At 45.0% G+C, this 22,959-nt stretch overlaps 1 protein-coding gene across 5 annotated transcripts in view; it reads left to right on the forward strand.

The window, feature by feature from the left end:
- The window catches only part of ATRX (ATRX chromatin remodeler), a 290,301-nt gene that overhangs the window by 57,789 nt on the left and 209,553 nt on the right, over positions 1-22,959 (forward strand). For all 5 annotated transcript variants that reach the window (XM_088445557.1, XM_088445556.1, XM_088445558.1 and 2 more), the window contains 2 exons: positions 6,184-6,230; positions 14,398-14,519. In XM_088445557.1, the coding sequence (XP_088301683.1) occupies positions 6,184-6,230; positions 14,398-14,519 (169 nt within the window). The remainder of the gene's footprint in view (positions 1-6,183; positions 6,231-14,397; positions 14,520-22,959) is intronic.

The raw sequence follows: 22,959 nt of genomic DNA on the forward strand, positions 1-22,959 counted from the left end.
ACTAATTTCCTTAAAATTTGATAGTTGGTCTCTCTGTGGCTTTCCCTACTGGTCTCCTCGCTATAAAATTAAGTTTTGATGGACTGCCTTGTCTAGGCACTGCCTGGGTGGTAGCTTCCATTTGCTTGTTTGTATTTTTTACAGCTTTTCCTCAGTTTGCAGTATGAGCAAATGTTTGAATTAGGGTTTTTTTTTAATCCTTTTTAAGAAATCACAGGTAGAGGCTAATTGAAAATTAAATATTTGGGCCATGTTTATCATTTCTGTAATCTCAGGGCTTCCACAGCATATAGTTTTTAATACTTAAGCAAGCAGCATTTCTCAGTTTATTTTTTTTAATCTGCAATCAAATAAAATCATCAATTTGAAAATTGATGTTAAAGCTGGGTACACATTGACAGATATATTTGGCCAATCAATTGATTGACCAATATATTAGGTGCCCGTCGGCCAGTGTATACCAGCAATATGCTTGAGAAGGACGTCGTTCAGACATATCGTATCGGCTGCTCCACAGCCTATATATATATATATATATATATATATTTTTTTTTTTCCCTCAATGCTGAGGGGAGAAAAGAAATCCAAGGGCGCTAGTCTAATAGGTGACAGTATCCACTACAATTGAACTGCCGCTCTCAAAAAAAAGGGTGTTGTGCCCTTTAAAATCACAATGTGGAGCAAAAAAATGTATAAGGTCTAAAACCTTACCAGAGAGCGCTGTTCAATTGATTGAGATGCAATTCATATGAATTGTTCCCATAAAAATACCAATTCATACATCAACATATGTAATTATGCCAGCAACAATAAATAATTAGATAAATATATGATATAAATCTTCTCATAAAAAATAATAATACACAATCAATATATCAATGTGCTTAATTTCAACAATAAAACATGGATAAGGACCTTGGTTCTAATTAGCAGCAACCAGGAACAATCTGTGTCCCAATGAACACCTGAAAAGTCTGCAGTTTGGTAGGCAAGATTTGTTTAGAGCCAGCAGCTATCAATGTTCCTTTTCAAAACTGATTAGTATACCAAAAGAAAAAATGGCAAAATAGTTTTTGTATAGAGACGTTTAGTCAGTATAAATAACCCATGAAATAATAAAAAAGATATATAATCATACAATTCCGGATTCACTGATTGGTTAGTAAGCGCTTATGGAGTGATAGTATTTGAAAACATGCATCTTATAGCAAGCAGCCATTTGTAATCCCATTTCGTTCACCACATATTGGGTATAATACTCTCTGCTGCTGTTCCACAGATATAAAAAAAATGGTCAATTGTAACCATGCAGTCCTCCAATTCCTAAATTAGCGCTATGACAGTTGTCAATAGAACTTTACCGCCTCCACCATCAAGGTACCATGTGTAACGCGTTTCTCCGCCTAGTGTGCACCGTCAGCAGCTTCCTCAGAAACTCCATATGTACCTCTGTATCCATATTTATACCCCGTTCTATTATCTCGTTTCAATGGGGTTTGCGCATGCGTCGTATGCACCATGCGTTCCAAGCTTCTCTATGGTTGTCCTCCTATTTATAGTGAACGACGGCCATCTTTACAAATCCGGGGTTTGCGCATGTGCTATGCGTTCCAAGCTTCTCTATGGCTATCCTCTATTCACAGAGTGCGGCGGCCATCTTTAAAAAAATCCCATTCAGCGGCCATTTTTACACAAATGCACTGTTTATTATGTTATACAGGCCTCTCTTTAGATATTCTATTGATAGTGCAGCGGCCATCTTTGAAAGAACATAGTTTTGTTCGGCGTCCATCTTGGATATATTCCAAGCCTCCTTTTGGAATGACTTTATTTCCATAATCATATAAACAAATCATATAATATGCAAATCTTGCTTTCATTGATTTTAGACTCTAAATTTATTTAAAAAAGGGGAATATGCTTATAAAGAATTGTACTATTACCCTTAATATACATTTAAAAAAAAAATAGACCATCCTTCTGATCATCTATTGCATAGCAAAACCCATTATTATAGGCCTATCATAATGAATCTCAATAGTATACTGTCACCATCTTTATCACACAAAATAATATATAACAGAAAGAACAACCACTTGCTGGGGGACACTGGACCATGGGATTGTAGCTGGAACGATCTTGAACACAAGACTGGATGGACCGGTTCCACATGGATACTTTCCGTTCGGTGATCCCAAGAATGTATATCAACGAGTTTTTGGCCTCGCTCGACGTCCGGTACGCTTACCTCTACGTTCCTATTTGGTCAGGTCATCGTTCTCTCCTGAGGTTTGCAGTCAGCCCGGCACACTATTAGTTCCAGGCTCTTCCTTTTGGTCCTGGCAATAGCCCCATGCATCTTCACAAAGATCATGGCGGCTATGACGAGCCTGCTGCACAAGGACTGGATAAAGGTCGTTCCCTATTTGGAAGATCTGTTGGTAAAAGTAGATTCAGCTTCCCAGGTGCAGTCCCATCTGCACCACACGGTGCGGGTGCTTCAGGATCATGGCTGGATCCTGAACTTCGAGAAATCTCACCTGACTCCTTGCCAGCACTTGAGAGTCATCTTCGACACCTCTCTCCAACGAGTCTTCCTGCCCAAGTCCAAAGCCTGGGCCCTTCAGGATTTGGTCATGACTGTGATGTCTGTCCCTCGCCAGTCCATTCGACACTGCATGAAGGGTATGATGGTCTCCACCTTCGAGACCATCCAGTGCGGGAGTTCCAGTGGGGAATTCTCCAAAATTGGGCGGGTCGCAAGGAAGACCTCTCCTCTCAGCATCCGGTTCTGTCGGGCAGCACTCTGCAATCCCTTCAGTGGGGGCTGGTTTCCGATCACCTGCTCACAGATGCAATTCTCCTCTGTTGGGGAGCTGTGCCATCAAACCTTCGTTTTCAGGGTCTTTGGTCGTCATCGGAGACTGCCCTGCCGATCAATGTGCTGGAGCTCCGTGCCATCTATCTGGCTCTGCTGGAAGCACAGACTTTCCTGGCGGGTAGGCCGGTGCGAATCCAGTCGAACAACGCCACAGCTGTGGCGTATGTGAATCACCACGGTGGCACCAAGAGCGCAGCAGCTATGGCGGAGGCGGCCCTCCTCACTTGGGCGGAGGGCTTTGTTCCGGTGCTCTGCAGATCTACTTTTCCGGGAGTTGAGAATTGGGAGGCGGACTTCCTCAGCAGAGTGGTCTCTCCATCCGGAGGTCTTCCAGCAGTTGGTACGGATGTGGGGTCTGCCGGAGGTGAACCTGATGGCGTATCGGCACAACTGCAAGGTGCCCCGATTTTGTGAGAGGCCCAGGGACCCACTTGCCTTCGCAGTGGATGCCATGACCATTGCATGGTGGTTTCGGCTGGCATATATTTTTCCTCCGAATCCCATACTCCGGTTCAGGGAGCAACAGGTTCCGGTGATCTTAGTGGCTCCGAACTGGCTGCGCAGGTTGAGGTACGCCACCGTTCTCCAGCTGGCCGTAGGTCCATGTTTTGGCGTCTTCCGCATAGGCCGGATCTGCTCCTGCAGGGTCCATTTCAGCACGAGGACCTTTCTCGATTGGCTTTAATGGCCTGGCTTTTGAGACCGACCTCTTAAATTCTAAAGGATTTTCCCCTTCTGTAGTCCATACTATGTTGCCGGTCTGGAAACAGGTTTCGTTGCACAACTATCACAGGGTCTGGAAGCCCTACATCTTGTGGTAGAATGACGAGAGGTTCACAAATACCGGTTTCGCCTGCCAAGGTTTTTAGCTTTCCTTAGGGAGGTCTGGAAGCCGGCTCTGTCAATTTTATTTTCAGCGGCGTCTAGCCGCCCTGCCAGAGGATTGGACTTTTTTGCAGGGAGTGTTGCCGGTTCAACTTCCGTTTCAGCCGCCTGTGGCTCCGTGGGATCTGACCTTGGTCCTTTCTGCTCTTGAGCAGGCTTCTTTTGAACCTTTGGACTCAGACCTCCGATTTGTCACGTGGAAATTGGCTTACCTTATGGCCATTGCCTCAGCTCGGTGTGTCTCAAAGTTGGGGGTTTTGTCTTGCAAACTGCCGTTCCTCATTTTTCATGACTATAGGGCGGTACCTTCATTCCAACCGAAGGTTGTTTCGGCTTTCAACTTAAACCAGGACATTGTCTTTTTCTGCGTTTGCTCCATCTGAGACTTCCCGGGACCGGAAAGATTGGGCTGTTGGATGTCGTCCGGGCTCTGCAGATCTACTTGGACAGTACTTCGGCCCTCCGTCGGACGGATTCCCTATTGGTTCTTTACAACGCTCAGAAGTGTGGCTGGCCGGCTACGAAGTAGACTATCGCACGTTGGGTCCAATCAGTCATTTCTCTGGCCTATTCTGATGCAGGGCGACCGGCACCTGCCAGGGTTTCGGCTCATTCTACGAGGGCAGTGGCGACCTTCTGGGCGGCGTGCCACAGGGCCTTTGCTTAACAGGTCTGCCGCGCAGCTACCTGGTCTTCTGTCCACACGTTCGCTCTGTATTACATATAATATATAAATATATATATTTATATTATTTTGTAATACGGGGTAGAGCAATTAGGACTCCAGGCAGGTACTTGGTAAAGCAGTGGCTTTTAATAGCAGCAAACACCTTAGCATACATGAGCATAGGCCTGGATACACATAGCAGAAAATAAGCAAACAAAAGTAAATGTCCCAGCACTCCTTATGCTAATGTCTGTGGACCTTCCAGGTCCTGGCACCCTAATGCTAACCACCACCCCTGGCCAGTTTGTCCGGCAACAGGTGTGTGAGCTTCTTAAACCCTTTATGTGCTCCAGTGATTACTCCAGCTGGTTTTGTGTACATGTGAAAACCTGGAATTCCACTCCACCACTGCTAATGCAGTACACACAGGTCTCACTCCAGCCTCCCTTGGAGGGAGCTGATTCCACCAGAATTTGGGTAATTCAGGTGAGGGACAAACCCCTCTCGCCACACATACACCCCCCCCTGCCCCTGCCCCCCTATGTTATGTGTCGACTACCCGACTAATACTTCACTTCCGCCTTCTCAGACGCATATCCTTTATTTTTCCTGAATTCGGCACGCTCTGACAAAGGGACATATGGTCTTCGTTTCTTACGGACGCTGGGTTGTACTTTTCCCCGCCACTCCGTGGACTACGTATCCCTCCAAGAGCCATTGCGACATCCAGGTTGTCTAGCGAGAAGTACATGGACTGGGCTTTCTTTTTGCCATATAGCTTGTCGCCGTGCCTCAGGAATGCGATACGGTCGCTGCTTTATGCCCACTCCTCCAGGTGTATTTATCTCGTGCTCTATTAAGGCAGTGCGCCCTGGCACGGAAGAAAACACATCTGTTTCTGTTGACAACGTGTCCATCAGCGGAACTTCTGTAGATCCAAGCGAACTAGAGCGGCCCCCAGGAACTTGAGAGGTGCTGTTTCCAGCACATCCATGGCAGCATCTTTATTGGGTTTAATACTTCTGCAAATATTTTTCTATGGCCATAACTGAACAAGTGTTGCGAATGTCTTTTCTTGGACATTAAGCGCTCAGAGGTTCTCTCTCCAAAGAGGACTGGCCGTGCTTTTCCACTCTTCTCCCTTTTCGGAGGTAGGGCCTTGGAGACTTTACATTGGCGTTGTCTCTCTTGTGTTAGAAAATCACATCTTAAAAGGAAAAAAAAAAAAAATGAAATTAAAAGAATCTAATGGGGCCCACACATCTAGCCTCTATTGGGGCAATTCACCGTTCTGCGAACGCTTGGGGGTTTGTGAAAATTCTACATTTTGGAAAATCTCTAATCTCGATTTCCCCGATTCAGACAAGAGTAGACCATATTGTTAGACTCTGAGCTTAAGGTTAGTGTTTTTTTTTTTATTTTTTTTAAATAAACTTTTTTCTGACTATTTTAAATTGTGCCCATACCAGCACTTTCAATTGCAGTGTCAGCAGGCTGCATACTTGTTACTTGAACTGGCTATATTTTTTTTAGGCTAAGAACATACCATTAAGCAACATTGGAGGATACAGCAGGACCTACTGGAGTTCCTGACTTGGATTTAGCACGCTTATGCTAAGATATTTGAAGGGTTCCTTTTAATATGTAAATTACTTATTAATGATATGTATACATTAGCTCTTGCAGTGTTAGGTTGAACTCATCTGCTAAAGTGAATTAATCTACATATTTTAACACCTTTGTTTTTTAGGGGAGTTCTGAGAAGACAAAGTTGTCTGGAACATCTCGCTCCAAAAGGTAAGGCAGATTATGACTTGAATTTGGGGGTGCTTCTAAATGGAAATAAAATTAGAATATAAATTATATTGCCTTCATTTAACACCATGTTTGATTAAAATGAGTAAATTTAAATTTTTATTTGCATTATGAACAAAGTAGAAATACTATTTTTATTTTCATGTCTATTGAACAAGTTTTGTGTGGTAATGACCATTTTGATTGTAGCCATGCTTCGTTGTCTTTTGATGTTTTGCTCCCTCTGTCGTCTTCATTACCATCTGTGTACACAAAAAAAGGGGTTATCTAGTCGCACCAGAGATGCATTGTGCCCCTCGGTAAGGGACAATGGTGACCCCCAATATTTATTATAGTTGTTTGGGGGGTGCTACCATAAGCAATGGGTATTAGACCAAAAGGATAAAATCTGTGTACACAAAGTTTATACTGGGAAATTTTTTTTACCCACTCTTCTGGCAAATCACTTAAAATGTCTGTTGCACCCTCCCAATGTCAGGGAGTTAGACATCACTAAAATTAAATTCCATGTGCCCACCTCCCTTTTGCACACAGGTGTTTGCTAGAAACTTGATTAGAGTGAGCTAGTCCTGCAAAGGTTTCTAGGAGCCCATATTCAACCTGTTAACATTAAAGACTTAAGGAAGCAGTCTGCAGATTGATAATGTAAATAATTACCTAATCTAGGAGTGGTTGTGTCCAACTCTTTGTGGTCTGGTCCTCCCAGCAGTTTTTGAATGTGCCCCATCTTCCCAACCTGGATGGATGAGGCTACACCTACAATCCTGGAAATGAGTCAGTGGTGCTTGACGTTGCTCTTTGCCTGTATATGTCCCATGCTAAATTGGAGGTGCTGTAGCTTTTTTGACGCCGAATGGAGGGCAGTAAGCATATTTGTGTGCACTGAATTTCCAACGTGTTCAGGTTTTGCTGATGTCACAAAAAAAGTGATGTATGTGAATCTGCAGTTACCTGCACATAGGTTGCATACAATGTATTCTAGCAAGATAATACTCTGTACTGAGGGCCTGATTCAGACTTGGGAATAATAAGAGATATGGTAAGAACTTACCTTTTGTTATCTCTATTTCTACGAAGTCCATAGGATTCCACAGGATACCTTGAGGTATAGGTGATGACATCAGGCATCGGGCACCATAGAGAAGTTTTCAGCCTCCCAGGATGTACTGGGGTCCCTCTCCTATACCCCGCCACCGAGTCTCAGGCACCTCAGTTACGTTACAAGCCATAGGCCGGAGGAGGAGAAAGAGAGAAGAAAGTCTGGAACACACAAGGAATCACATTCTCATCAGAAGGAGATGGAAAAACCGGTGACCAGAGCAAAGCCCATTTGCAGTGCAGGTGCGACAGGGCGGGAGTCCTGTGGAACCCTATGGACTTCATAGAAATAGAGATAGCAAAGGTAAGTTCTTACCATATCTCTTATTTTCTACTGCAGGGTCCATAGGGTATCCACAGGATACCTTGGGGATGTCCCAAAGCAGTATCCTTTGAGGGTGGGGACGCTCCTGTGCTGTAAGGAGAATCCGCCGCCCGAAGGAAGCATCCTGAGAGGCATAGGTATCAAAAGCATAATACCGTACAAACCTATGGACAGATGACCACATTGCTAAGCTGAACTGCTGAGGTGCCACGTCGAGCTGCCCACGAAGGTAAAGCCGCCTTGCTTGAATTTTCGTAGCACTCGAGGAAGAAGGGAAAACTGAGGGAAGAGGTACACATACTGGAAGGCCCACTTGACAGACAGATTGTCCACTAGACAAGCCTTTGCATCTCTTGTCCTTGACTTGAACACCAGCAGTTTGTTGTTGTGTCGGGAGGCCATGAGATCTATCTCTGGAAGGCTCCACCTGTTCACCAGTAGCTGAAACACCTCCTGGATGCACGTCTTGACGGTTGAGAAAGTCTGCTTCCCAGTTGAGGACTCTGGTATGAACACTGCCGATATGGCAGGGAGATTTCCTTCCGCCCAAGCCAGAATGCGGGACCCTCCTTGGCGGTTTATGTAAGCCACCGCGGTGGCATTGTCTGACTGTACCTGCACTGGTTTTCCGTGCAGGACCTGTCTTGCTTGCTGGAGAGCGTTGAACACTGCCCGAAGTTCCAATATGTTTATTGGAAGAACAGCCTCTGCTGGCATCCACCTTCCCTGGAAGAAGTGAGGACCCGTCACTGCTCCCCAGCCTCTGAGACTTGCGTCCGTCGTCGGAAGGACCCAGTCCGCAATCCAAAAGGGGCGCCCCTGATTCAGGTGAGCAGTCTGTAGCCACTAGGCCAGAGACCGACGTACCTCCGGTGACAGCACCATTGTTTGTGACTGTATCCTTTGGGGCAACCCATTCCACTTGGAAAGAATGAACCTCTGCAGAGGCCTGAAGTGGAACTGGGCGAACTCCACCATGTTGAACATTGACACCATGGAACCCAGTAACCTCATCGCCGAGTGAATAGACACCCGGCGACTCTGCAGGCAAATGCGAAACTTTGTAACGCAGAGATCTTGTCCTCTGTCACAAAGACCCTCTGATGTTGCGAGTTCAACAGAGCTCCGAGATGTATCATCCTCTGTGATGGAACCAGGGAGGATTTCTTCCAATTTATCAGTCAGCCGTGACTCCGCAACACCAAGACCGTCAGTTGCAGATGGCGCTGAAGTATCTCTGGAGACTCTGCCAACAGCAGGAGGTTGTCCAGATAGGGTAACAAGCGAACCCCTTGCATCCGCAGGTGAGCTGCCATAACTGCCATAAATTTTGTAAACACACGAGGTGCCGTGGCCAGACCAAAAGGCAGCGCTTGAAACTGGAAATGGTCGTTGACAACTGCAAACCTGAGGAAGCGCTTGTGTGCTGAGGCAATGGGGATATGCAGGTAAGCATCCTGAATATCCAGCGATACCATGAAATCCCCAGGCTCCATCGCTAAAATGATGCAACGCAGTGTCTCCATCCTGAATCGAGGAACCCTCAAAAATTTGTTCAGGGATTTGTGTTTGAGTATTGGCCGGGAGGACCCATTGGGTTTCTGTACCAGAAAAAGATTGGAGTAATACCCCAATCCCCTCTGAGAGAAAGGAACCGGCACAATGACCCCAGCCTGGAGCATAGTGTGCAATACCTTCCGGAACTCCAGGGCCTTGTCCTGATAGGACTGAAGACCCGTGGTGAAAAACCGGCTGGGAGGCCTCCACCGGAAGGAGAGGGCTTACCCCTGAGAAACTACTACTCTTACCCAAGTGTCTGAAGTGGTCAGACACCAGCATTGGGCGAATCGAAGAAGTCTGCCTCCCACTTTGGGGTCCCCAAGAAGAGGCCCGTCCCGTTCAGGCCGAAGACTTGTCGTCAGACTTGGGAGCAGGACGTCCACTCCAAGCCTGTTTCTTTGGCTTTGCAGTCCTCTTGACTCCTGCCTGTCTCGGAAAGGACTGTACCTTGGACTTACCCTGGGTTCTATAAGGCCGAAAGGACGAAGAACCAGACCATGATGGGACCGTAGCCGATGGCAGACTTCGCTGCCGCCAGAGTGGCCACAATTTTGTCCACATCGGTCCAAATAGGACTTGTCCATTAAAAGGCAAGCATTCCAAACCCCGCTTTGAATCTGCATCAGCCTTCCAAGACCGCAACCATAAGGTGCGGCGAGCTGCCACTGCTGCCGAGGAGATCCTGGAAGCAAGGAGACAGATATCTAAGGCCGCCTCCTTAATATAAGTGGCCGAATCTCTAAGTTACCCTCTAACTCCACCTGTTCAGGTGACGAGTCAGTGTCCAGAGACGCCTCCAAGCTATCAGCCCAGCGCTCCATGACTCTAGCCACCCAGCACCCAGCTATAACCGGCCTGGACGCCCCCCAGCAATGGAATAAATGGACTTCAGGCTTATTTCCACCTTACAATTCGTGGCATCCTTTAAGGAGGACATGGATGGCATGGGCAGTGTAGCACTCTTCACAAGGCGTGTGATATGAGAATCCACCTGAGGAGGGGTTTCCCATTTTGAGAAATAATTGTCTGCAAAGGGGTATGCAACAGCCAAACGTCTTTGAGGCTGGTAACGCTTACCCGGATTTTTCCACACCTCCTCTAAATGGTCCACTAGCTGACCAGATAGGGGAAAAACAGTGGCATCACCCTTAATATCCTGAAGGCATATTTTGATTTAGTCACGGGAGGATCGTCCTCATCAATAACTAGGGCTGTACGAACTGCACGTATAAGGCCCGGTATGTATACCTTAGACCAGTGTTGGCTAACCTTGACACTCCAGCTGTTATGGAACTACATAACCCAGCATGCACTGCTACAGTTTTGCTATTAGGGCATGCTAAAACTGTGGCAGAGCATGCTGGGATATATAGTTCCACAACAGCTGGAGTGTCAAGGTTAGCCAACACTGCCTTAGACTTAGACTCCGCTTCTCTTGTACGGAAAGTCTCCTAGTCAGAAAGGTCTAACATCTCACCGTCATCAGTGGTCACATCATCTTGATCATATTGTGTGAGACTGCAAAGGTCGCTGATGCGGCCACAATGAAGACTCCACCTTGTAAAATGTCCGACAGGTGTTGCACTGTATTGGACGGAGAGCTGACCCACGCAGGTTCAGGTGTGACCTGAGGGGGGGTGAGAGCGGGAAACTCTGGGGTACCACCAATTGCCTGAGGAACCCCTGTATGGGAGACTACACCATTGAGTGCAGTGAGAAGCCCATCTGCGGTAAAGCAGGGGGCGTCGCCAGCTGGCCCACCAGGGTAGTAAGTGCCTTAGCAAAACAGGCCCATGGTGGCTCCTGCACAGGTGCAGTGACAGAAATCGGGCGTGGCATTAAAAAGCACGCCTTACATAGCCCCTCCACATTTCCATCACCCTCCACCAATTGTACATGACATATGGTACACTTTGGCCTCAGAGGAAAATCGTGCTCACTATCAGACATCCTGGGGTAGTGAACAGCTCTGTATGTGACACACCTCACCAAACAATCTGTACATTGAGGTAATAATGCCCTGCAACACCGCACCGCAAGGGCTTTTAGCTGAGAAGACAGGGATAGGTAAAATGGCTGACAGTAGAAAGTGAAAGTACAAACAGCAGTACTTTCACTCGTTTCTTCTTGCAGCTTCCTGAGGTGCAAGAACAAATATGTGCAAAGGCTAACCACTTCTTTAGACTGGTGCTCTTAGGCTCTTTAATTACTAATGGGCGCTCAAACGGAGTAACAATTGAATTTCTCTGTCGGGCGCGTTTTATATAGGAGCTCAGCAGGAGTGAGGGCAAAACAATTGCATCGCCCCCAAACAGTGCAGGAAAGAGTGCTGTGGGATTCCTTTTTACAAATGTCAAATTTGGATCTAACCTTTTAAGTATTGGTAGTTAAAGCCAGTAAGCATATCGGTGACCGTAAGCCGCTTTTTCCCGATCACCTGACGACTGTCAGGACATCAGGGAAATTGAACATGTTGAATTTCCCTGATTTGCAGATACCGACCAAAAAATGGACTGAGAATTTTAACATGCAGAATTTCATTTATTCCTAGACAGATCGCTGATCATCGATGATCTGAATCTGTGGATCAGGGAATTTTGGCGCTGGTTTATGTTGTGCCTGCATTAGGTCTTAAGAATACAGAGGTGTATATATCAAACCTTGGTGAGAAATAGTGGAGATAATGTACCAACCAATCAGAATTGTGCGAAAAGTCCTGGTCTTGGGACCCCCTAATAAGAACTTTAGATGGGTTTAGCATCTATATGCAGCTAAACCCTGTCAATTTAGGCGCGACAAACGCGATAATTAATGGGCGCCCAAAACAAATGAATTATCCCCCAAAGAAACTAAATTTAAATGTTGTATCAAGTTTTGAGGGATCTTTGTACTGTATTTTTGCAACTAAAATTTAGTTTTCTATAAAAACCTCAAATGGTGACGAAGAGGCTCTTCCTCAGTAGAAAGTTTCAGCATTATGGAGTCAAAGGAAAAAAAATACAATATTGTGCCTGAGGTATGGGAGTGCTTAGCAAAGTGACGGGTGGTGAGTTTGAGAGTTACTTGAGAATCTCTTGCAGCGCGATGAAGATAGTAACTTGTAAAAGTATTCACACCCCTTGGCTTTTTACCTTTTTTTTGTTACATTACAACCTGTAATTTATTTTGTTTTTTTTATCTGAATTATTTTGTGATAGATCTGCACAAAGTAGTCTAATTTGGTGAAGTGAAATGAGAAAAAAATATATAAAATCTTTATAAATAAAATTCAGAGAATTGGCATGTGCATATGTAATCACCCCCTTTGCTATGAAGCCCCTCAAAAGTTCTGGTGCAGCTAATTACCTTCAGAAGTCACATAATTAGTGAAATGAAGTCCACCTGTGTGAAATCGAAGTGTCACATGATCTATCAGTATAAACACACCTTTTCTGAAAGGCCCCAGAGGCTGCAACACTACTAAGCAAGAGGCATCACGTCATGAAGACCAAAGAGCTCTCCAAACAAGTCAGGGACAAAGTTGTTGAGCAGTACAATTCTGGGTTGGGTTATAAAGAAATATCCAAATCTTTGATGATCCCCCGGAGCACCATCAAATCCATCATCAAATGGAAAGAACATGGTACCACAACAAACCTGCCAAGAGAGGGCCGCCCACCAAAACTCACAGACCAGGCAAGGAGGGCATTAATCAGAGAGGCAGCCAAGGTAACCCTGAAGGAGCTGCAGAGTTCCACAGCAGAGACTGGTGTATCTGTGCATATGACCACAATAAGCCGTACACTCCATAGAGCTGGGCTTTATGGAAGAGTGGCCAGAAAAAAGCCATTACTTAGTGATAAAAAAAAGACACGATTTGAGTTTGCCAAAAGGCATATGGGCGACTCCCCAAATGTATGGAGGAAGATGCTCTGGTCAGATGAGACTAAAATGTAACTTTTCGGCCACCAAGGAAAACGCTATGTCTGGCGCAAACCCAACACATCCCATCACTCCAAGAACATGCTGTGGGGATGTTTTTCAGCAGCAGGGACTGGGAAACTGATTTGAGTTGAGGGGAAGATGCTAAATACAGGGATTATTCTTGAGCAAAACCTGTTTCAGTCTGCCTGTGATTTGAGACTGGGACGGAGGTTCACCTTGCAGCAGGACAATGACCTGAAGCATATTGCTAAAGCAACACTCAAGTGGTTTAAGGGGAAACATTTAAATGTGTTGGAATGGCCTAGTCAAAGCCCAGATCTCAATCCAATTGAGAATCTGTGGTCAGACTTGAAGATTGCTTTTCACAAGCGGAAACCATCCAACATGAAGGAGCTGGAGCAGTTTTGCCTTGAGGAATGGGCAAAAATCCCAGGGGCAAGATGTGGCAAGCTCAGAGACTTATCCAAAGCGACTTGCAGCTGTAATTGCCGCAAAAGGTGGCTCGACAAAGTACTGACTTTAGGGGGGTGAATAGTTATGCACGCTGAAGTTTTGTTATGTTGTCCTAAATGTTTGATTCACAATATAAAAAAAAAAAATCACGACTTCACAGTTGTAGGCATGTTCTGTGAGTGAAATGATGCACACCTTCAAACAATCCATTTTAATTCCAGGTTGTGAGGCAACTAAACATGAGAAATGCAAAGGGGTGAATACTTTTGCAAGGCACTGTAGTTCATGTCGGGGAATAGTTTCATGCTCTTGATTCCATGGTTATTGAGCAGAGTTTTTTTTTTTTTTCTTTTGCACCAGTGCATTTACTTATTGCCAACAAAAGAGAACAAGGCCTTGAGTGCTAAAGCTTAAAAATGTCCTCCAGCAATAGCCTTTAGTCTCACAAGAACACCAACCAGGGGTAACACATACTCTTTCCTATTTCTGGAGCTCTTGAAAGGTCTGTACAAATTTTAGACCTTGCAAACATTTAGTACTAAGGAAAGTTCTTTTACATGTCAATAATAAGATGGTGGTGTGCACTAAGCTACAAGCTTACAAGTTGGTAAACTTTTGGACCTGTTCTATTCTAGGTAAAAATCTCTATTTTTAGGTTTAGTTTTGTCATTCTTAAACAGCCATTTATTTTTTTATTTGAATTTATATAGTTTTAACCTTCAGATTGTTTGTTTTTAGACTTGTAAAGATGTATGTGGTGATAGTTTGTCTCCTATTTTGATTTATTAGGAAACCTATATTTGTAACAAAGTACGTGGAATCTGATGAAGAGCCAAAACCTGAAGAAACAACTGCTGACATGTCTAATGAAAATTCTGATCATGAGGTTGATATGGAAAGCTTACCCTTAGGTATGTAACATGGCTATATGTTGTAAGGATGGGGATACAAGCTACTGCAGCTGGGTGTGGTATGGTATGTCGACACTGACGAAATGTCAACATATCGTCCCTGGTGGGTCAGAGGTGATTTATTTGCTCCCGATGGCTGCAGTGATGCCTAACCCACCCCCACCCCTGTAGCCTATACCCAACTTTCCCATCCTGCAGCCTAACACTTATGTTTGCAATCATAACTATGACTACATCCTTCTGCAGCCTGATGCAAATTTTACAGTTGTGTTGGTATAATGTTTTAAAGTGCGTGAAAAACCAATGATGTCAACTGAGTATTACATTTTATTTATTCTATTTTATGCAGTGTTCTATGTATATACACACAGGTGTAATAAAGTGAAATTGATATTTTTTTAATGAACCTTATAGAGCAGGTCAGGAACTTTTTATTTTCTGTAGATCATGTTTTTTTAAACTCGTAGAAAATTTGTTACTATTTGCATTTTGTTTTTTTTTTGCGTAATTCTTCAACTTGTAAATTATTATTTTTTTATTAAATAAATGCAACTCTGTCATAAGTAATGTTTCTCTCTAATTCTTAGCTGTGTCCGTAAATGTCTGTATGCCAATTTTCTCGGACCACTTTCAAGACGGCCGCCAACTCAGGCTATTCTCCCTCATATACAGTGCATCCGGAAAGTATTCACAGCACATCACTTTTTCCACATTTTGTTATGTTACAGCCTTATTCCAAAATGGAATAAATTCATTTTTCTCCTCCAAAATTCTACACTCAATACCCCATAATGACCACGTGTAAAAAGGTTTTTTTTTGAGATTTTTGGAAATTTAATTAAAAAACAAAAAAAACATAAGAAATCGCATGTACATAAGTATTCATAGCCTTTGCTCAATACTTTGTTGATGCACTTTTGGCAGCAATTACAGCCTCAAATCTTTTTGAATATGATGCCACAAGCTTGGCACACCTATTTTTGGGCAGTTTCTCCCATTTCTCTTTGCAGCACCTCTCAAGCTACATCAGGTTGGATGGGAAGCGTCGGTGCACAGCCATATTCAGATCTCTCCAGAGATGTTCAATCGGATTCAAGTCTGGGCTCTGGCTGGGCCACTCAAGGACATTCACAGAGTTGTCCTGAAGCCACTTCTTTGATATTTTGGCTGTGTGCTTAGGGTCGTTGTCCTGCTGAAAGATTATCCTTCGCCCCAGTCTGAGGTCAAGAGCGCTCTGGAGCAGGTTTTCATCCAGGATGTCTCTGTCCATTGCTGCATTCATCTTTCCCTCTATCCTGACGACTACTCCCAATTCCTACCGCTGAAAAACATCCCCACAGCATGATGCTTCCACCACCATGCTTCATTGTAGGGATGGTATTAGCCTGGTGATGAGCGGTGCCTGGTTTCCTCCAAATAGTAACAAGAAAAAACAATTTAGATACACAGTGCGCAATAAATACTGAGGTGCAGCAGGTGATGAAGACACAAAAGGAGTAAACACCCACACAACTCCAAAAACATATAAAATAACAATAATATGTGAATCTACCTCTAGCGCTCCTCTGAACCCAAATTCACATCAAACCATGTGGTAGATATATTAAACTAATCACCATGAATGAGTCCACTTGATAGTAAGCAAATGTACACCAGGTCCAATAGGAACTTCTTATACACAGATGATTGATGACATCTAAAAAAATTCCTCTTTTCACTCTAGAGAAAAATCTTCCTATTTCATTTTTTTCATGATCTGTAGTGTTATGGTTTGAACTGCTAATCATCACAAATATTGGAGATTCGGATCAGAGCACTTCAACTTCTACTGAAGTAGTTCAATGGCCATTGCTGGCATCCCAGGAGAGATGGTAAAACGGCGAATGATTTCCAATTTGTATTTTAATGCTTGACCAGTAATATTAAAATTGCCAGCAGGAACAGCTGTATAATACAGTTTCCAAAGTAGTTGAAAGTTGGCACAGTTATAACGTCAGAAAAGGGTTGTCTAATCCAGCAGCATTTCCGCACACAGATCTGTGTTCTCCACGAACATAGCACCCGTGTATGCATTGGGAGGTCCCTACGGCCATAGCTTCCACAGTCCCAACCGGCATGGGCTTCCATGCTCTTGCAGGTAATGTTGCTGTTATTTAATCTTCTTGCAACCCCCAGACCACCTCCCCTTGCTACTGTTGCAGGTCAGTTGGCCAATATTTTGCCTGCTCAGGGAGACGCACATCCTGCTGCCGTAGAACCACCATGGGTTCAGTACAGGGTCTAGCGTAGGTGGCTGACAACATCTCCATCTCTTTGGACATGAAATCCTCTTCTTTTCCTGAGGATTCCCAAACACTGGTGGATGTTGCGTTCCTAATAAAGCCGGTTAAGTCCGCTCTTCTGGGCCTGATTCATTACGGATCGCTATTGTAATTATGCATGCAGGTCTGCTGCTAAACTATGCTAATGAATGCAGTCGCAAAGCCGAGTAACATCAGCCCCTCATGCGCAATTACAACAGGTCTGACCTCGTCGCACGCAGTGAGTACTCAAGCTGTTGCAAATTCTAATTTATGTATGCCTATGCAACGGCGTTCAAACTTACCGACACACCTGCATTTCTCCAACCTCTCCCCTGTCACCGCCCCCAAACTCTGACGTCCTATCCCTTGGTCTGCGATGGCTTTGTATCTGCGTAGGTGATAACGGTGCGATCACAATGCTAGCACGCGCACTGGGGTGCATGCGTAGTACGCACCATCGTCCGTTCTGCATACACTGTCGCAGTTGCGATCCGTAATGAATCGGGCTAACGATACTGCTTTTGAACCTCTATATACCCCTGCCTATACCTTCTAATATCCTGCCTATAAACCTCTAAGGATGACGCTAATTTGCGTACGCAGTCATACAGTAAATAAAGACTCCAGACCTAGAACCTGTGGTTCCAAAGCACAAAGTATTATTCAAGTAAAAGTACAGCAGTTACACGCTATGATCCCCATATAATCTTAGCGCAAAGAAATTAAGCAGACCCAAGTACAATTATACATATGCAGCTCTCTCTGGTCCAGATGTAGGCATCAGCAAGAAACCCCCGTCAATCAGCATTCAGCACGAAGACCAGGAACCCAGGGTCGGAGCGCACATTTATACCCCCCAGGAATAAACACAATAGAGAAGTTTGTTGCTAATACCGTTGGTCCAAAAGGAGAGGGCATATGTTACAAGGCATTTAACAGGTTGGTTCAAATACACAGTTCAGCCTCTAACAACTGGTGGTCTCTGGTTTCCCGCCTCATGCAAATCCTAACAGTTGTTCATATAATGTACATTTTGTTGCTTGAAGTCTCTGCGGTCCATAAGTTGAGAGTGCAAGTTGCGATCTCTCCATCGATATTACCGGAATACTGTTGAGAGAGTACGCATCAGTACAATACCAAACATGGCTTACTTATCACGTATAAAACCTTAGTTACAAAATAACCTTTTTTTCCTAGCAATGATAATAAATGTGCATACTCGAATCTTATACCTTAAAGCTTATGGAACCTTGTATGTGAATATGTAATGTGTGAGTATGTGGGGTTTGATGTAAAGACGCTAGTTAACTTGGGGCAGATGCGTGTGCATGGAGCTAATCAGCGTTTTCATACAGGATCTTAGGCATTCGCTAATATGCGACTAGTTAACAGCGCAATTGTGCGTATTGTGCATGAGAAATGGTGAAAGCTGCAATCGCATGAAGCTAATAGTAATATTGCCACATGTACTAAAGTGTGAGTTTATCTAAAATGGTGCTTAGGCGGCCATTCGCAAAATGGCATCTTGCAATCTCATTTCCAAGATGGCGTCTTGCGGCCTGTTTTAAACTGATCTTGCCTCAGCCAATTATCCAGCTTCGACAGGGCCCTCTGACCAGACTTCTATGTCAGATGCCCCTGCGTTTAAACGTCAGGAGAAGGCGGCAACTGTTCCTTTCCTCTGCTCATCTGGAAGACATCCTGACAGAGACGTGGGCTCATCCTAACCAGCATTTTTCAGTATCTAAAAGCATTTACACTTTTTATCTGCTGCCAGCTGTGGATGGAGCCAAGTCAAGTACCCTCCTCTGGTGGCAGCACACGATGCCCGATTGGTGAAATCTACTACCCTTCCTCCCTTAAGGATTCGGCGGATAGGAAAGTCGAAAATTTCCATATTTTTTTTTTTTTATTATTATTAATGCTGGGGCAGTAGTGACCCCATCCATTGTGTCTGCTTGGGTGGCTAAGGCCATGAGACTTTGGGCGGATTAACTGGAGGGCGGTCTCCACTCTGATGCTCACAGGTCTGAGTTATCTCTTGTTTAGCATATTAGGGAAGCCGGCATTTATCTTGGTGAGGCTGCCATCGACTCTGGCATATACACTTATAAGGTTTCGGCAACAGCGGCTGCTGCCAGGAGAGCCTTCTGGCTTCGTACCTGGCATGTGGATGCGGATTCCAAGAAGTCTCTCGAAGCTCTTCTCGAGCGAAGAGCTGTTTGGTCCAGAATTGGACAATATAGTGGCTATTGTAGCTGCTTCTAAAATAGCCTTTCTTTCTTCTGCGGCGGCACCTAATTTGTGCACATCTAATTTTTGTTCCTTTCATCCAAAATGGAGGGCCAAGGGTCAGTCTTAAACCAGGTTCCAGGCCTCTTCCACTAAGAGCTCAAAGTCCAGAGGTAAACGGGCCTGGTCTCCCCGACAACCAGCTACCAAGCTGGCCGATGACTGTGCGGGTCCCCACCTGGGAACCCCTAGCGTGGGGGGCCAACTTCTGCTCTTTTCTGATGCCTGGATATCAACATCTTCGGATGCTTGGCTAAGAAGAGTAGAATCCCAGGATTATGCTCTTGCCTTCTGGGAGAGTCCTACAGCCCAGTTTTTTTGCCATAGGCTTTCTGGTGGTTCCAAGAAAAGCAGGAGTTCTCAGAGTCAATTTGCTCTTTCTGGCCGCTACAAACTTTCACGCCAACCTTTTTCTTGTTCAAAAGCTGGACGGATCGTTCCGTCCTATACTGAACCTGAAGTTGCTAATCCGATAGCTCCATGTTCCAATATTTCCCATGGAGTCTTTTCACTCAATAATACTGGCTCTGGAACTGGGGAATTCCATAGCCTCCTTGGATATTAAAGGTTGCCTACCGGCATATGCTCATACGGGACAATCGCCAGCGTTACCACAGGTTTGCGGTAAAGGAGGAACATTTCCAGTGTTTCGGGCTTTGCCATTTGGTCTTTCTACGGCTTCTCGTTTTTACACGAGTCATGTCAGCACATCTCAGACGGGGATCCGATTGCTGCCTTATCAGGATGACAATTCTCCTCTTAGCCAAATCGCCGGAGGTTCTACAGGTCCATCTCTGCCTTATGGTAGATCTTATCCAGTTCCACGGGTGATTCATCAATTGGAGGAAATTCACCACAACTCTGTCAGGAAATGTTACATTTGGGAGCGTTACTAGACTCTCATGTTCAGTGGGTTTTCCTGTCAAAGGAAAAGATCCAGTCCATATAGGTCAAGATTTGCACCTTCCTGAGTAGTCTCAATCAATTTGTGCATGCAGGTCCTGGGAACAATGCTTTCCACTTTCGAGATGGTGGAGTATGCCCAGTTTCACTCTGCATCTCAACACACAGATATTTGTTCTCCCTCGATACGTCGGTCACTCTCTTGTGGTGGCTCCACCAGTCCCAACTAAACAAAAGCCACCTCTTTTTGGGTCTAGGACTGGATCCTGCTTACCACCGATGTGAGTCTTTGGAGTTAGGGGGCTGTAACTTGTCATCAGACATTTCAGGGTAGATGGACTGCTTAGGAGAGAGCAGACTCCTAATCAACCTACTGGAGCTCAGAGTGTGTACAGGGCTCTCTGTCAAGCAAAGAACCTTCTGTTACCTGCCGGTGAAGGTTCAATCAGACAATGCAACAACAGTCTCCTAAATAAATCATCAGGGTGGTACCTGCAGTCGAGGTGTCATGGGAGAGGGGAGTTGTAGCTCCAATGGGCAGTTATCTCCCAGCCCTGTCAGTGGTGTACATTCCTTGGGTTCAGAACTAGGAGGCAGACTTTCTAAGCCACCAGAACGTACTTGCAGGCGAGTGGTCTCTCCATCTAGCGGTTTCAACTCCAGGTTCAGCGTTGAGGCCATCCAGAAATCGTCATGTTGGCCTCACGACTCAATCACAAGCTGTCGTGGTACTGCTCCCGCACCAGATATCCGGGAGCTCTTCATGTGGACAACCTAGGGGTTCTGAGAATTTACATCTTTTCTCCAATTCTGATGATTCTTTGCACCGTGATCGTCATTGCACCAGATTGGCAGCACATAGCTTGGTACACCGATCTTCTGAGTCTCTCCATCGATGCCCAGTTGCCTCTCCCTCTCCAACCAGAACTTCTGTCTCAAAGCCTGTGCTTGCATCTGAATCTGGCCCGTCTTGCTTTGATGGGGGTGGCTCTTGAGACATCCGTCCTAAGAGGTAAGGGGTTCTCCCGTCAGTGATCTGTACCATGCTTAATGCTAGGAAGCCTTCCCCAGCTAGAATCTACCACAGAATTTGGAAAACTTACTTCAGTTGCTGTGCTGCTCAAGTGTTCTATCCCAGGTCCTTTTGTCTATAGATCTCGAGTCCTGTCTTTTCTTACAGGTCTGGATTTGGTCCTGCACGTTTCATCCCTAAGTACAGATTTCTGCTCTTTCCATCCTTTTCCAGCACAAGTTGTTGCTTTTGCCTGATGTGCAGACCTTTCTGTAGGGGGCTTCCCCACCGTGCAACCTCCTTTTTATTTAACTGTTGGCTCTGTGAAACTTGTCCCTAGTGCTGCAAGCTCTCCAATCTGCCCCTGTCGAACCCTTAGATACGGTTGACGTTCACTGGCTTACATGAAAGATGACCCGGAGAGTGTCGGATTTAAGCGCTTTGTCTTGGCACACTCAATTTCTTATTTTTCATCCTGACCGAGCCAACCTTCGGACATATCTAGATTACCTTGCAAAGGTTGTGTTTCGGTTCATCTGAATCTGTAAATTGTTTCTATCTTTTCAGGTACCCGATGCTGCTCCTTAGCAGTCTTTACTTGTCTAAATCCGATTTGCTTTTCATCCTGTTTGACTTCAGCAAACTAGGCTGGCCGGCCATTAAGCAGAAGTTTGCCAGGTGGTTCCAACTGACTAACCGTCCTGCCTATTCTCTGGCAGACCTTCCGGCCCCTGCCTTGTTGCAGGCACAATCCACTAGAGCAGTAGGCGCTTCTTAGGCAGCTTGGCGTGATGCCTCTGTTAAAGCAGCCATGTTCCTAAGCCCATATGTTCATTAAGTTCGATTCTTTTGATACCTTTGCCTCCTCAGATGTAGGTTTCGGGTGTAGTGTTCGCAGCGCAGTGCAGGAGTGTTCCCTCCTTTAGGGATACTGCTTTGGGTTGTCCCATTGTCATCCCTGTGTCCCCTATGGATGAATGAGGTTTTTTTTGTCCTTACCTGTAAAAATGGGCACATGGCGCCAATCTTTGGCGCACCTGGCTTGCAGGGTTTTTTGGTATTGTTACCGGTTCCTCATTTCACCATCACTATGTATATATTTGATCTGTGTGTGTGCCAGTCTTCCCTCTACTTCCACTTGCTGCTTTCCTTGGGCTTGTTAACTAAATCTGGTGCTTGGGGCGAGGTATAGGGGAGAGGGATCCTGTACTGCTGGGTAAATTTGGTGCTCAAGGTCATCGCCTATACCCATTGTCATTCTTGTGTCTCCATGGATTCCAAGAAAAGGATTTTACATGTAAGGACAAAAATACCCTTTTTATCTCTCTCCAAGGCTTGATACAAACCCTGCTTGGGGAGCCTGCATTGGCCAAATGTTATCACGGAGTTTGAAAATTCACAAGACATTTATTTTTAGCAGTAGTGTCGTGATGCGGGGTTAAGGCTGAATTCTGTGATGTTTCAAATTTTAGCTTTATTAGTTGATTTTGTTTTGTTTTTCCCGAGTTTAAACTGGTGGATTTTTCAGAGATCCAGAGTTTATTGCAGTATGTTCTACCGTTGCAACCTCCTTTTTCTTCCTCTTGTGGTGCCATGGAAATATCGTTTGTCCTGCACTACAGAAAGTTCAAGGGAAATCTTTCACCAATATCGTTCAAACAGCACATCGTCCCATGTGTATGCAGCTTTAGTGATTCTTGGATGTAGTTAGGGACCTTAAGATTTATGTTCAAAGAATCAAGGATATATTGTACGTAGGATGGTTTACCTTTTTTATCCAGTACTAGCGTCCCGCCCTGGCTTTGCACGGGAGGAATTTATTCTAGCCACAGCCCCGTGCATCTCATAACAACCTACGCCAAGCCACCACTGTTCCCTGCATCTCACCACAGCCTCCTTCTTATTCCTGCCACCTGCATCTCAAAACAGC

Source organism: Taudactylus pleione, unplaced genomic scaffold (genome assembly GCF_031769625.1).
Source record: "Taudactylus pleione unplaced genomic scaffold, aTauple2 ptg000381l, whole genome shotgun sequence".
Lineage (NCBI taxonomy): Eukaryota > Metazoa > Chordata > Amphibia > Anura > Myobatrachidae > Taudactylus > Taudactylus pleione.